This window comes from Pelodiscus sinensis, chromosome 3, assembly GCF_052426305.1.
Source record: "Pelodiscus sinensis isolate ZL-2025 chromosome 3, ASM5242630v1, whole genome shotgun sequence".
Classification (NCBI taxonomy): domain Eukaryota; kingdom Metazoa; phylum Chordata; order Testudines; family Trionychidae; genus Pelodiscus; species Pelodiscus sinensis.
Genome location: NC_143054.1, coordinates 89,720,642 through 89,735,322, shown reverse-complemented (window position 1 = coordinate 89,735,322; position 14,681 = coordinate 89,720,642). Strand labels below are relative to the sequence as shown.

Genomic DNA, 14,681 nt, shown 5'->3' with positions numbered 1-14,681 from the left:
GGGACTGCTGCCATTTTAATTTGAATACAGGCAGTCCCCGGGTTACGTACAAAATAGGGACTGTAGGTTTATTCTTAAGTTGAATCTGTATGTAAGTCGGAACTGGCGTCCAGATTCAGTCGCAGCTGAAACTGACCACCAGTTCTGACTTACATACAGAATCAACTTAAGAACCCCAGGCGTCCCCAAGTCAGCTGCTGCTGAAACTGATCAGCAGCTGATTCCAGGAAGCCCGGGGCAGAGCAACTCTGCCTCAGGCTTCCTGTAGTCAGCGCTGGTCAGTTTCAGCAGAAGCTGACTTGGGGACGCCTGGGGCAGAGCAGCTGGGGTGCTGCTGGGTTGCTCCAGTAGCGCCGCTCCTTGGTGCTACTGGACCAACCCAGCAGCACCCCATCTGCTCTGCCCCAGGGTCCAAAACAAAAGCCTGGTCTGCTGGGGGGGGAGGGGCACACTAGCTGCGCCCCCCCCCCCCCCCCCAGCAGACCAAGGACACGGGGAGCAGAGCTGCAGCGGCAGTGGGGAGCCGCGCCTCTGAGGCTTTGCTCTGGCAAAGTCTCAGAGGCGCGGGACCCCGCCGCAGCTGCAGCTTCAGTCCCGGTGCCTGTGGTCTTCTGGGGATGGTCCCCAGCAGACCACAGGGACCGGGACTGAAGCGGCAGCAGCGGCGGTTCCCCGCGCTTCTGAGGCTTTGCTCTGGCAAAGCCTCAGAAGTGCGGGAACCCGCCCGGTGCCCCTGGTCTGCTGGAGACGGTCTCCAGCAGACCAGGGGCACCGGAGCAGCTTACGAACGGGGCTTTCTTGCCCCGGAGCTCGCAGGTAGCAATCCGCCACTTCGACCTCCGGGGCAAGAAAGCCCTGTTCGTAAGTGCGGATCCGACGTAAGTCAGATCCGCATATGTCGGGGACTGCCTGTACATGCATTTTATCTTTTTTGTTATCTTGTCTTATGCTTTTTCTCTTTAATTTATTATTAACCAAAGGATCCAATTTGAAATCCTTGCCTTTGGGCAATACTGACCATTGCTTGTGCAGCAGCAATTCCTTTTTGGAAATGTAGTAGCATTTCAACACCAAAATAGGAATCTTAATTAGCCTGTCATTTGTTTTCTGTTCAAATGTGTCCCTTCACTATCATCTACTTCAGTCTCATAACTTTTTGGAGAAGTCATTTGCTAAATAAATGATCTTGAATATTTCTGGTTCCTGCGCTTTTTTTTGTAAATCTATTTAGGCACCAAAAGCAAATACAGCTCTTACAGGCCCTCCCAGTCATTGGGTCAAGCAAATAGCTGGCTTGGTAGAAGGATTCAGTGCATCTACACTGCATGGTAGGTTGAAATATGATATGCAATTTGAGCTATCCAAATTGTTTATCTTATTTCAATGGTATTTTGAAATAGCTTATTTTGAAATTTGGCGCTGTCTACACAGCACTTATTTTGAAATAAATCTCTATTTTTCCAAAATGTCCCTTACTCCTCATGGAATGAGGTTTACAGGGATGTCAGCATAGCGAGCCCTTTATATTTTGAAATAATGGGCACACTCAAAAGATGTAGAATAGCTATTTTGGGATACGTCTGGTATCCTGAAATAGTGCTGCAGTGTAGATGTAGCCTCAAAGACCAAATACCTTGGCCTACTTTTATACCAGTTTATTGTACTGTGTTATTAAAAACTAAGGTCAAATCCTCCGGCTCCCATGAGCTCATTTTTCAGAATTTCCTTGCTTGTTTGAAGTGTTCCATCCCATTCAAAGTCAGCATTAATAACTCAAGTGGCAAGTCATTCAGAAGAGAGGAAAGCCATCACGATATACATTGATTCTGAATGTTGGTGTACAAATTTATATTCCATTATTATCCTCCAAAACATCATTTCATGTAAGTTTAACCAACTTATGCACAAGGAACAAGTAGCACTGAAACATGAAGGAAAAAGCAGGAGAGTTCATGAGCTGTGATTCAGCCATACGCCAATAGCTGGCATACCACAGAAAAGGCAAAAATGACAAATCTCTAAGCCGGGTTGCATGATAATCTAACAGGGACCAATATATTTTTTTGGTTTTAAACACCTATGTGGAAAAATTGGTCAGGATTTCTTCGAGAATTAAGATATGACAGCTCGTCTGAAAGACATCTCAAAGTTAATATGTACACTAAATATAAATAAATCCCAGATACAGTCCTGTAACAGGTTTTCAAGGCAATTAAGGGTCAGGGCTACAACAGTTTGTGAGAAATGTTTTCTTCTTCATTTCTGCCTAATTTACAACATAATATTGGAATGCCAATCATTTCTGGTTTGCAAGGGTTTCCAGATAGTATGTTTAGTGAATTTCTAAGGAAATCTTAGACATGCTTGTGACATAATAGCTGATAGTTTTCTCAAAAAAATAAAAAAATAAAAGAGGGGTAATTTAAGTGACATGCTCTTCAATACTGATGGAAGTAAGCTAAACAAACCAAAAATGTCATTGCTACCACATATCAATATGTAAGTCTTCTTTTAGGAACCTCACATGTCTAATTCTCTTTACCACTACTCTGTCTGAAAAAATGATAACTAGCTAGCTGCCTGTGTAATGCTCTTTGAGATATGTGGATGAAAGTCACTCTTCTATGTACCACAAAAATGCAGGCAAAGCTGCCAATGCAACATGATAAGTAGGATGATGTGAATACTTTCATATCATAACAAGATTACATTGCATTCCTATGATAGCCCACTAGAAGCCCTGAAATGAAGTGACTTCTTAATGCTAATCCCATGCATTCTTTGCTCTTATCCTTCATATTGGTATCTACCTTATGGCCATTTTCTCAACAGTGATGATATTAGGGATGTAAAGTCCCAGCTAAGTGGTTAACTGGTTAAACACAGTATTTAATCAGTTAACTGTGGGCGGAGGCTGCTTTCACCAGGCTGGGCCAAGCCCACTGCATCACACCATGGGCAAAAAGGCTACTCCAACTGGGACAGGTCCACTGGAGCAGCCTCCCACCAGTTAACCAGGTAAGCAAGACGGTAAGGGGCATGTTTACCGGGTAAGCAGTTAACCCTTTACATTCCTAGATGATATGCCAACAAATCGTTCTCAAAGAAGCAACTGAAGATGTTTTTACTTCCCTCTTCAATGACTGACTTGAGGGCATTCCTTCTCCTGCTTCCCCAAACCTATCCTTTCCGGAAATCTTGAAGTGATGCCAAAACCAATAGAGCAAAGGATGACATGCAGTCAGACGGTGTTGCTTTTGGTTAAGTGTTCCCCACATGTTGTTATGATTGTTCTCAGAGGGGTTGGAAATCTTTTTAGTCTCTATTACATTATATAGGCCTAAGTAAGAAGACTAAAGGGACGTCTACACTAGCCCCTAGTTCAAACTGGGAGGCTAATGAAGGCAACCAAAATTGCAAATGAAGTGCGGGATTTAAATATCCCACGCTTCATTAGCATGTCCCCGGCCGGTCACCACTTTGGAAACTGACTAGCCCAAAATAACTGCCCACGTCTACACGCGGCAGAGAAGCACGATTCCAAGATAAACCCCTTAGTTCGAATTAACAGTTAAACCTCATTCCATGTTGGCATATCATCTCGGAATAGCACTTCTCTGCCATGTGTAGACGCAGGCAGTTATTCCGGGCTAGTCAGTTTCCAAAATGGCAACCGGCTGGGAACATGTTAATGAAGCACTGGGTGTCTAAATCCCGCACTTCATTTGCAATTTCGGTCGCCCTCATTAGCCTCCCTAGTTCGAACTAGGGGGCTAGTGTAGACATACCCTAACAGAAAAGGAAAAGTATAATATGTTGTCTAGTGCTATACTTAAAATTTGCTGAGCTTGTGATTAAGCCCCACAGAGAACATTTCTCCATGTACAGCGCATAAAACAATGCTTTTAGATGTACACTACAAAAGTATGTACAGGCAGTCCCCGGGTTAATGGATCCGACTTACATCGGATCCCTACTTACAAACGGGGTGAGGCAACCCTGCACTAGCTGCTTCCCCCCAGCAGACCAGGGAGACGCGAAGCTAGCGCCCTCCCCCCCCAGCAGACCAGGGAGACGCGGAGCGGCTTTTCTCAGCAGATACCTCAGCTTGAGAATAAAGGACTGAGGGAAGTGAGGTGTGGGAGAATAAAACTGAGCTCTGGAGAAATGTTTGGCTAGAGTTTCCCCTACAGTATGTACCAGTTCCGACTTACATACAAATTTAACTTAAGAACAAACCTACAGTCCCTATCTGCCTGTATTCGTAACCCGGGGACTGCCTGTATTCCCCTTAGCATGCTGACTTAATTAAACTAAAACAATGGTTTCTTTTTGTGAAGAGGGACACTAGAGTCTAAAACAATTCTTTTTTATATTGTCCAAGAAACTTACATGCCTTCTGGGACGTAACTGAGATAAAAACCATGTTCTATATAATCACTTTTGGATCTAAGAGGCCATGTAAATTTTGGTATTTATAAGAGGTTATTGCAACCTGATTCAGTGCTCAGTAAAGTGAACAGAAAGATCCTCATTGACTTCCTTGGGTACTGGCTTAGGCCTTTTGAGCACAAAAGATTACATGAATTTCTAGTACTTTACAAATATTTGTTTTATACACAGAGACATAGTTTAAAGGGAATGAGAGCCTGCTTAAGACCTGAAGCAAAATGCAGGACAATGTAGCACTTTAAAGACTAACAAGATAACTAATTTTTAAACCATAATACCTTCTTCACCTAACTCTGTGGTCACCGGTATTTAATACTGCTAATTCCTTTTCCACAAAAGATTTTTTTTTTACATTTAAGAAAAATAGCACAGAACTTGAATACTAAAGGTTAATACTGCCCAAACAAACAAAAGCAGGAACACAGGATTCCATCCTATGTTTGAAGTTGTACCACTAAAGCAATAATGTTACAGTACAAGAATGAGTCATCTGTCTTCCATAATAATGAAGATAGCTCAAATTTGGACTGAAAAATAGGCTAAAAATCTATTGCAATTTAACTCTATCTTTTTTCTAAAGAATATTTTCCACAAGAAGCAGAGGCTAAAATCTTCTCTGTAGATGCTGACAATTAAGTGAAAAGGTTTGCGCAAAAATTGTTGGTTTTTTTTCTTTTTTACTGTCAAATTAATATTCGGTGCTGGTAGTGCAACATGGAACTGCTTCTGCTAGACTTGGAACTGATAAACTTCCATCAAGTTTTGGACCATCCCTATCTTTAGTTATGCTTAGATAGGGAACATTAACTCTGGGCAAAACTTTGAAATCCATATGCAGGGAAAAAGATCTATTGTGAGAATTTTGCCTGAGTAAGGATTTCAAGATTAGGATTTATGTGAACATACCATCCTGATATCCACAAGTGCTTGTTATGTGTAGCATACATAGAAATATAGCATCTTTTTGAGCCCTCGAGGTGCAAGTTGGATATTCAGCACGGTGTAACACTAATGGTGATAGAATTCGTAACTCAGTTCCATCATCTTTTAAAGCTTAACAATAGAAAGATATAGGTCGTTCTGCCATTGGAAAAGGAGGTCACTATACAATCTGGGAAGGGTGGATTGCAAAGTTGTGAGCTCCTACAGTTTTCACAGACTTCTGTTAAAACTGTCAGGGCTCAAAGTTTTTTAAATTCAGGACTTGTATATTATTATTTTCATAACTATATTTTTAGTGTGTAGTTTATATGCAGAAATACAATGATTTGTTCAGAATGATCACTGTAATATAACCACATGTTGAGGCACTAAATGCAGACATATACCACTTAGTAATCTCACAGCTCCCTCCATGAATACTAAAGAGGTACTTCTGTTTCGCTTGTTCTGGTCAGAATACATCTGGTGGTTTCTAAGTAAAAAGAGAGTGTGGCACTTTGGATAGGGCAGAACCCCATTTGACAATACCAACATTGGTGTGGCCTTATCTATAGCTTAATTCTGAAAGCTACAGTTCTCCTGCTGGATTTTTTATTTGAAATTCTATATTAATGTTTCACTCTAAAGCCACCTTTGGAAATGATCAGTGACCTGACACATATATCTGTGTTTTAAATAAGAAAAGTAATCACTGCCAAAGTGTAAGATCTTCCTTGAATCACAGACACCTAATATCACAGACACCTAAGAAGGGGGTGTTTCTAGGGGATCCCTAGGTCCTTCCCAGCTACTAGGGATCAAATAAGAATACCCTAACTCAGGGGTGAGGAATCTTCTTTTGCTCGAGGGCTGCTGATCCACAGAAAAGTCAGTCGGTGGCTATGGGAGGCAGCAGGGGACTGGAGTGCCAGCATGGGCTTCCCAATGCTGGGGGAGGCCCTAACCCTCAGGGGCCAGATTCAGGCAACTTAGGTTCCCCATCCCTGCCCTAACTGATTCTGATACGTTCCTACAGTACCTCTATAACTCAGCAGTATTGTCTTGACTTTCTTTGTTTTCCCATCCTTGTCTGATTGCAGTGTTAATCCCAATGAAAATATCTCGTCAGTTTCAGGGGGCACATTCTTATCTTGATGCCTGTGCATATTAGCACAACAGATATGAACATACAGCCCCCAAATTTCAGCCGACTCTATTCAGTCCACGTTGAAACCAGTCGCTCTTCTGAGGTAAGAATATTTCTGTAGTATGGCACGTGTTTAATATATACAATTACACCACAACCGAAACAAAAATGTCTTTAATGTCTACACTGAATAGCTTGACTATGCCTCATTCATATTACTCCGTGCTTGAAGTGGGATGCTGTACATAAGATTCTACTATGTTAATAATGATCACATTGTCTCAATATACAATCTATAATATCTCTAAGTACATTGAATAGGTATGATTTATTTTATAAACCCTGGATTAAATATACTTGTCTAATAATGTCACTTTATATGTTAGTTAAAGATTGGTAAAAATATATATGTATTCAGTCACCCAGTGCACAGGATTTCATAATTAACCCCGAGCCTGCTGCTGCAGTTCAAAATTCTAGTTCTTATACTGCATTGGGATGAATATTTTTTCACTCCAAGAGAGGAGAATGTTCTGGAAAAAATCTTGAAGTGAGCACAATATGCAACAGAAGTAGCTCCAATATGACACACACTGTAAGGCCCAGATTAGGTGAATGAGTCAAGCAGTTTCCAAACCCCAAACTTCTCTTGTAAACTTAACGGAAGAAAAGCTCACAAGTCCATACAGCCAAACAATGAAGAAGAAGAGGTATTTGTTCCTTGCTCATATAATGTTACCTCTTTTCCCCTATGCTGCATGATTTATTCCAAGTAAACACCCAAAACCACAAGGTTATTGGCAAAATAAATTTGTATAGGCTATTGTCGTAACTAGGGTGGTTTTCCCTATTTCCAAGTTCTTATATTCTCACTGTCTCTGAATGCTGGATGATCATGACAGGGTCAAAAAGCTGTCAATATTAAGCTGCAAGATAGCTTCCTACAGAAAGGACAAAACTTAATCAATAATATTTTTGTTTGCAGGAGTTGGTGTGTGTTCCCTTTTACAGTGCATTTTAATAGTCACTTCTCCATATTACTTGCCTAGCATAACTTACAAATTCAAAGTGGAAGATTACATTATATTTACAAACAAGTTGGCACTTACAGAATAAATTGTATTTTTTCAACCCAGGACACCCATGTTTCAGGCAGACTAGCATAACCTGCTGCCTGATTACATTATGCTACATTAACATGAATAAATAGAATCCCAGCTGGTACATGACCTTTCCAATGGTTTGCTTGCTGCTGAAAAGCAGGACCTTCCACCCCAATTCACGTTTGATGCTCAGAAACTGTTAGTCCAGTGAAAGCAGAGGCTGCATGTTTTCCTCCTCATTTTTATCCAGGCGTTTCTGCACCCCAGGATCCACCACTGACTGAGATCTGCAAAAAGAAAACATTTGAATTTTCTTGCTGAAGCCAAACAAGAGTAAGTCTCAGCTTTTTTTTAAAGGCCTCAAAAATAAGGGTTCAGACAACACAGATATCTTATCACAGCAAGTGATCAGAAATACCTTGATGGAACAAATGCAGGAAAGAACTCAATGTTGGTGTGCTGACACAGGAGTTGAGCACAAAGGGATCTTCTTCTGTTCACACAAACAGCAAGGCAGGATCTCTCCCTAGCACCCAACATGGCACAAGCTGTCTGCTCTGCCCGCTCATGGACTGACCTACTCCACCAAAGAATGGCAGTCTGCTGATAAAGGGACATTTCCAGTAGCCCAACTTGCTAATGGAGCACTGCAGTTGGCAGCATATGTTAGGCATCTGCACAAGTTTCTACTGCTGTTCAGGACAAAATGTGCTCAGCAATGCATTCCACTAAGTCAGTTCCATGGAATCCTGCCATGGCCAGTAGGGCAGATAACACCTCCCTCAACCTTCATTATCAATTTTACAGAGTTAACTAGGGAACTAATGTAAGGCTAAAGTCACTGATAATTGTAAGGCTCTCTGTGAGCCTCAGATGGAAGGCACTATAAAGGTGACAAGCTGGTGCCATAATACCGAGCTGCTGATTAAGTGGTAGATGGTACTTTCCAACACTACTTTCGATGGCTTCATGGGTTCTCATTGGGAACCTTTCATCCTTGACTTGGCCTTACCCTGCACAGCTTTAGAGACTAGACAGCATCACTTCCACAAGAGGCATGGCTTCCAACCTTACCTGTTCATTCCAAAGCCAAAATATTTCAAAAGCCAGTCAATAAAAGTTGTGAAGTGTCAGCAGTCTAGTTCCATATTACACCGAAACAGAACTCAAGTGCCTCACAAAAAGCTAAGAACACTGAATCCTGCACTGGATCAAATGCTCTACTAGTTTGAACTGGCACAACTTTCAAGAAAGATGTGGAGAAATTGGAGAGGGTCCAGGGAAGAGCAACAAGAATGATTAAAGGTCTAGAGAACATGACCTATGAAGGAAGGCTGAAAGAATTGGGTTTGTTTAGTTTAGAAAAGAGAAGATTGAGGGGGGACATGATAGCAGTTTTCAGGTATCTAAAAGGGTGTCATAAGGAGTAGGGAGAAAACTTGTGTTCATCTTGGCCTCTGAGGATAGAACAAGAAGCAATGGGCTTAAACTGCAGCAAGGGAGGTTTAGGTTGGACACTAGGAAAAAGTTACTAACTGTCAGGGTAGTCAAACACTGGAATAAATTTCCCAGGGAGGTTGTGGAATCTCCATCTCTGGAAATATTTAAGAGTAGGTTAGATAAATGTCTACCTGGGATGGTCTAGACAGTATTTGGTCCTGCCATGGGGGCAGGGGACTGGACTTGATGACCTCTTGAGGTCCATTCCAGTTCTAGTATTCTATGATTCTAAGACTTCAACAAAGTCAATGAAGTTGTGAGTTGACACCATGAGAGAATTTGGTCCATCTTTCTCATCAAGTACAGACAACAAATAAAATAAATTATATGTGAGATTTTCAGGGCAGGAATTCTATCTGTCTTTGTATAGCTCCCAAACCTGTTCAAGTCTTTGGCCATCCCTGCTATATATGCAAATAAATAATATTTCTACCCAGTGAAAAAATAAGAATATTTTTTTCTCAATTATAGAAAGCCTCTATTTTTACTTTCACCACTTAAACTTGTCACTGGCATGGCGCTGAATATTGCTAGTCCTGGATCACAACTTCCTGGACTTTGGGGGAGATGTTTCACAATGTGGAATGGAAGGAGGAAATGTTTGTATAGCATACATATAACCATATATATATCTGAGTGTATATGAATGCCCTTATATACTTGGTAAGAACAAGAAAGAGAAGAGTAGTGTAGGCAAACTAGTTCACAAGTAAATAGAATATATAAAAATGTTTGACTACAATATATTCTGGAGCTCTTTTTATTCTTCCATTAATATTTCTTTCTGAACTAAAAATAAAATACAGGCAGTCCCTGGCTTACGTACAAGATAGGGACTGTAGGTTTGTTCTTAAGTTGAATTTGTATGTAAGTCGGAATTGGTACATATTGTCGGGGAAACTCTAGCCAAACATTTCTCCAGAGCTCAGTTTTATTCTCCCACACCTCACTTCCCTCAGTCCTTTATTCTCAAGCTGAGGTGTCTGCTAAGAAAAGCCGCTCCGCATCTCCCTGGTCTGCTGGGGGGCAAGCAGCTAGTGCAGGGTTGCCTCACCCCGTTTGTAAGTAGGGATCCGATGTAAGTTGGATCCATGTAACCTGGGGACTGCCTGTAGTACACTTGTTCCCAAGTATGTGCTGGAACTTGGGATTTGTCCCCAGGTTCATGAGGAAAATCTGTTAAAAAAAGCTGATGTGCTTTAGTGCAGGGCTAATTTCTCTGTTATATTTAAATCTTCATGAACCGGTGCTTAAAAATAAACCTCTGACACAAGAGGTATTACTACTGTCATTTCTAAGGAATCAGACTGAAGTTCCATGAATCCACGCCTTGGCTCGTCAAGTTAGTGAACAATCAAGTATTACAAAGCTGACATGCTTATGATCAGGAAGAGAAAATAGAGATGACAACCACCCTTCATTAGTTCCTTGCTATGCTGTTTAAAGGCTTAAGGGTGTCCTGACTCTAGTAGCTTTTCAAGGGTTTTCAAGGATGTCCACTCCCTCTGTCCTGCTCCCTGCCCTGGCCCCCAACCACCTGCACACCCCATATTTCCCACTGCAAGCAAATACGTAAGATGGGAATGGAATAGGTGAGATCAATTATCTATCATCTGTATCTCTTTCAGACTGGCCATTGAAATTTGCTAGGTCCTGGGGTAGAAGGCCCTAGACAATAGGGAAGACACCACAACTGTCACTAAATAATTATAAATGAGAGTGAGGGGGAGGCTATTATGGGCATATGTGTATTGACTTCAGTCAAGCCATGTATGGGCCTAGAGAAACCCACAACTCCCCCACTCCCTCAAAAAACTGGATACGCTTTCAAAAGGAAAGACGCTTATATTCCTGATCAATTAAGTTAGCTTTAAAAATTTGTGGCTCCCTTTGTTGTAATCATCCTCATTGCTTCTTTAAAGCACCTCTCTCTTCCATGCTGTGATACGTCAGTGACACATCAAGGAAACAATAACTGCACTTTTGCACTTGTACAATACTTTCTTCATTAGATGGAAGTTATTTTTAATACAGTAAAACTCCGATGGTCCGGCATCTGATGGTCCAGCACTCCTGATGGTCCAGCACCATCAGGAACCTGGAAGTGCTCCGGGCAGCCGGAACATTGGAGCTGCTCCGACCCCAGCTTCCCCGATTCAGCCGCTGCTAAAACTGACCAGCGGCTGAATCGGGGAAGCCAGGGGCAGACCAGCTGGAGTGCTGCTGGGTTGGTCCCATAGTGCTGCCCCTCGGGGTTGTGAGACCAACCCGGCAGCACCCCAGCTGTCCCCGATTCAGCCACTGCTGAAACTGACCAGTGACTAACTCCAGGAAGCCCGAGGCAGAGCTGCTCTGCCCCAGGCTTCCTGGAGTCAGCTGCTGGTCAGTTTCAACAGCAGCTGACTTGGGGACACCTGGGGCAGAGCAGGTGGGGTGCTGCTGGGTTGGTCCAGTAGCGCTGCTCCTCAGCGCTGTGGGACCAACCCGGCAGTGCCCCAGCTGCTCTGCCCCAGGTGTCCTGATTCAGCCACTGCTGAAACTGACCAGCGGCTGACTCCAGGAAGCCTGGGGCAGAGCAGCTCTGCCTTGGGCTTCCTGGAGTCAGCCCCTGATCAGTATCAGCAGCGGCTGAATCAGGACGCCTGGGGCAGAGCAGCTGGGGGGCTGCGGGGTTGGTCCAGTAGCGCCAAGGAGCAGTGCTGCAGGACTAACCTGGCAGCACCCCAGCTGCTCTGCCCCAGGTGTCCCCAAGAGCAGCTGGGGTGCTGCCGGGTTGGTCTCGCCGCGCCAAGGGTCAGCGCTACCGGACTAACCCGGCAGCACTCCAGCTGCTCTGCTGCAGGCGTCCCCGATTCAGCCGCTGCTGAAACTGACCAGCAGCCAGACTATCGGAAGGGGGGGCTATGAGGGGCTGGGGTGGCATCCTGCCCCACCCCAGGCCCCTCATAGCCCCCCCTTCCGATAGTCCGGCAAATCTGATAATCCGGCTCCCCCTGGGTCCTAAAGGTGCCGGATTATCAGAAGTTTACTGTATTTTGAAAAAATCTTCTATCTCCTCCCACCCTATGAAATAGATTGGTGTTGTTAACCCCCATTTTAGAGACTGAAGCACTCCAAAGTTGAGTCGCACAGGAGCTTTAGTACAAATGAGAGACAGGCACAGGAAGTTTAGCTGAGACTACAACTCAGGTTTCGGAGTACTGTACCCTTAAATAAGAGATCATCCTGCTTTTCACATTTGGTTCACCCAATCCCGGAAGACTTAGATGAGCTTTGAGGCATTTCTGAAGTATACACTATGGATTTAAAGAAGATATATGGAAGCAAGCTGAATGACAGAATAATAACATTCTTGATAGGACTGGATTTGAGGAAGTTTATCTTGTGGGTCCAATAATTACTGAGATACCAAAAGAAGTTAAAGAAGAAAACAGTTGCTCTGACACACATACAAAAGCCTAGAAATTCAGTCGGCTGTCACTCCACTCTTTGTTTGCTCTCTTTTTACAACAGATGTCAGAAAGCAGTGTGTGCTGCTGCATACCACAATGAATGCAGTCAAGGCAAAACAAATCAGTCATGTGTGCTGTTCGATACCATACCAATGTAAACCTCAGCAAAACAAGTCAGTCAAGGTGATAACATCAGCCTTAACTCTGATTTTTCCTTACTCCTGTCACTGTCTATCTTAGCCTCAATGCCATTTTAACACACTATATTTAATGCACTGAAGCCGTAGAGCTTTCTAGGGATGTAAAATCCTGTTTAATTGGTTAACCAGTTAAACATAGTGTTGAACCAGTTAACCAATTAAAGGGGAGGGTGGGTGTGGGGGAGTCACTCCAAGCTGGCTGGAGCACCCTTCCTCTGCCTACTGCTGGGTTGTCTGCTCCAGAACAGCTGGAGCAGACCTTGCCTGCAGTAGGCCCCACAAGGCTAGAGCAGGCCTCTGCATGCAGCAGGTAGGAAGCTGCTCCAGCCTTCAATGGTTAATCTTAACAGCCTCATCCATTAAATACTACTCTCTACTTTTACTGCTCTCATCTAGCCCCTCTCCAACGCAGAGAGACCTTCAGTCAAAATGATCTTCCTTGCCCACAACTCTGAAAATGCTTCCCTCTGCTCTAGTTCCTCCACTGCCTTCCTTTCTCCTTCTGTGCCAAACTCAATCTCTTTGAATTGGATCTTCAGGTCTGAATTTGAATTAGCGTCACAGAGTAGATTTGCCCCATTATCCTCACTTTCAAGGCTCAACATTGTTCTTCCCTGTTTATATTTCTGCTCTCATTGCCTGCTACTTCTATCTACCTATGCCCTGCACGCTGACAACTCTGCCTTCCTATCATTCCATCTGCAGTCTTGCACCTTTTTCTCATACTATCTTCCAAGCCTGAAACAGCATCACTCCTCTAGTGTACCAAAACATCTTGCTCGCCTTCCTAAAAACTATACTTGTTCCAGTTAGCCTTTCACCAATAACTAGCACATCCTGTCCTCATGCTATATGACGGCAAGATAATTATACTAACTATACAAAGAAATCTCAGCATACCAAGATATTTGTTAGGTTCTGTTCTCTCTGGGTACGTCTACACTGCATCCCTAGTTCGAACTAGGGATGCAAATGGAGACAATCGAAGTAGTTAATGAAGCGGGGATTTAAATATCCCGCGCTCCATTAACATGATCTCGCCGGCGCGCTAGTTCGAATCACAGCTGATTCGAACCAGGAAGTGCGCGCCGGGACGCGTTAGTTCGGACTAAAGCCCTTAGTCCGAACTAATGTTACTCCTCATTTTTGGAGTAACATTAGTTCGGACTAAGGGCTTTAGTCCGAACTAACGCGTCCCGGCGCGCACTTCCTGGTTCGAATCAGCTGTGATTCGAACTAGCGCACCGGCGAGATCATGTTAATGGAGCACGGGATATTTAAATCCCCGCTTCATTAACTACTTCGATTGTCTCCATTTGCATCCCTAGTTCGAACTAGGGATGCAGTGTAGACGTACCCTCTCTTTCTCCCACTACTTGGTCCACATGTAGGCTAATCTCTTGTAAGCAACTTGATGAGGGACCTTCATTTCTTGTCCATGCTGTGCCGAGTACTATTGAAGAAATTATAATAGGCTCACAGTCCCACTGGTTATGATTACTGTTATAAAAATCAGCTTCGCAGACATTTTTAAAATGGTTTCCCAGGTTATAAATCATTTGGAGAAATTAGCTATGGCATCAAGAGCAACTACTATAGGGAATTAAGGAAGTATTAACACCACAAAAGTGCTGGGATGCCTCGAAAGCTGATTTAACATACCTCTTCATGGATTTGGGAGAGAGATCCTTTTCTAGGTCTTTTGCAGGAGTGCTGTAGGAGTCCACATTGTACTCACTGTCATCATCATACTCATGGTCTAGCAGAGTTCTCGCCCATGTGCCCATGTCATAGGGTGGCAGCATCCCTCCGAACTCAGAAGGTAAGATCTCAGGATGAATTAGCTGATGCAGGCTGTTGAGGTTATTACCATGCAGAAATATCTGTTCATGTGAGGATAAAACCA

The 14,681-nt window shown here is 43.3% G+C and overlaps 1 protein-coding gene across 1 annotated transcript in view; it reads right to left on the bottom strand.

Annotated features, from left to right (window-relative positions):
- Positions 1-3,468: 3,468 nt before the first annotated feature.
- Positions 3,469-14,681, bottom strand: part of CLVS2 (clavesin 2) — an 87,405-nt gene continuing 76,192 nt past the window's right edge. The window contains exons 4-5 of the mRNA XM_075924073.2: positions 14,438-14,658; positions 3,469-7,910 (exon numbers count right to left, since the gene is read on the bottom strand). Of these exons, the coding sequence (XP_075780188.1) occupies positions 7,823-7,910; positions 14,438-14,658 (309 nt within the window). The 3' untranslated portion in view covers positions 3,469-7,822. The remainder of the gene's footprint in view (positions 7,911-14,437; positions 14,659-14,681) is intronic.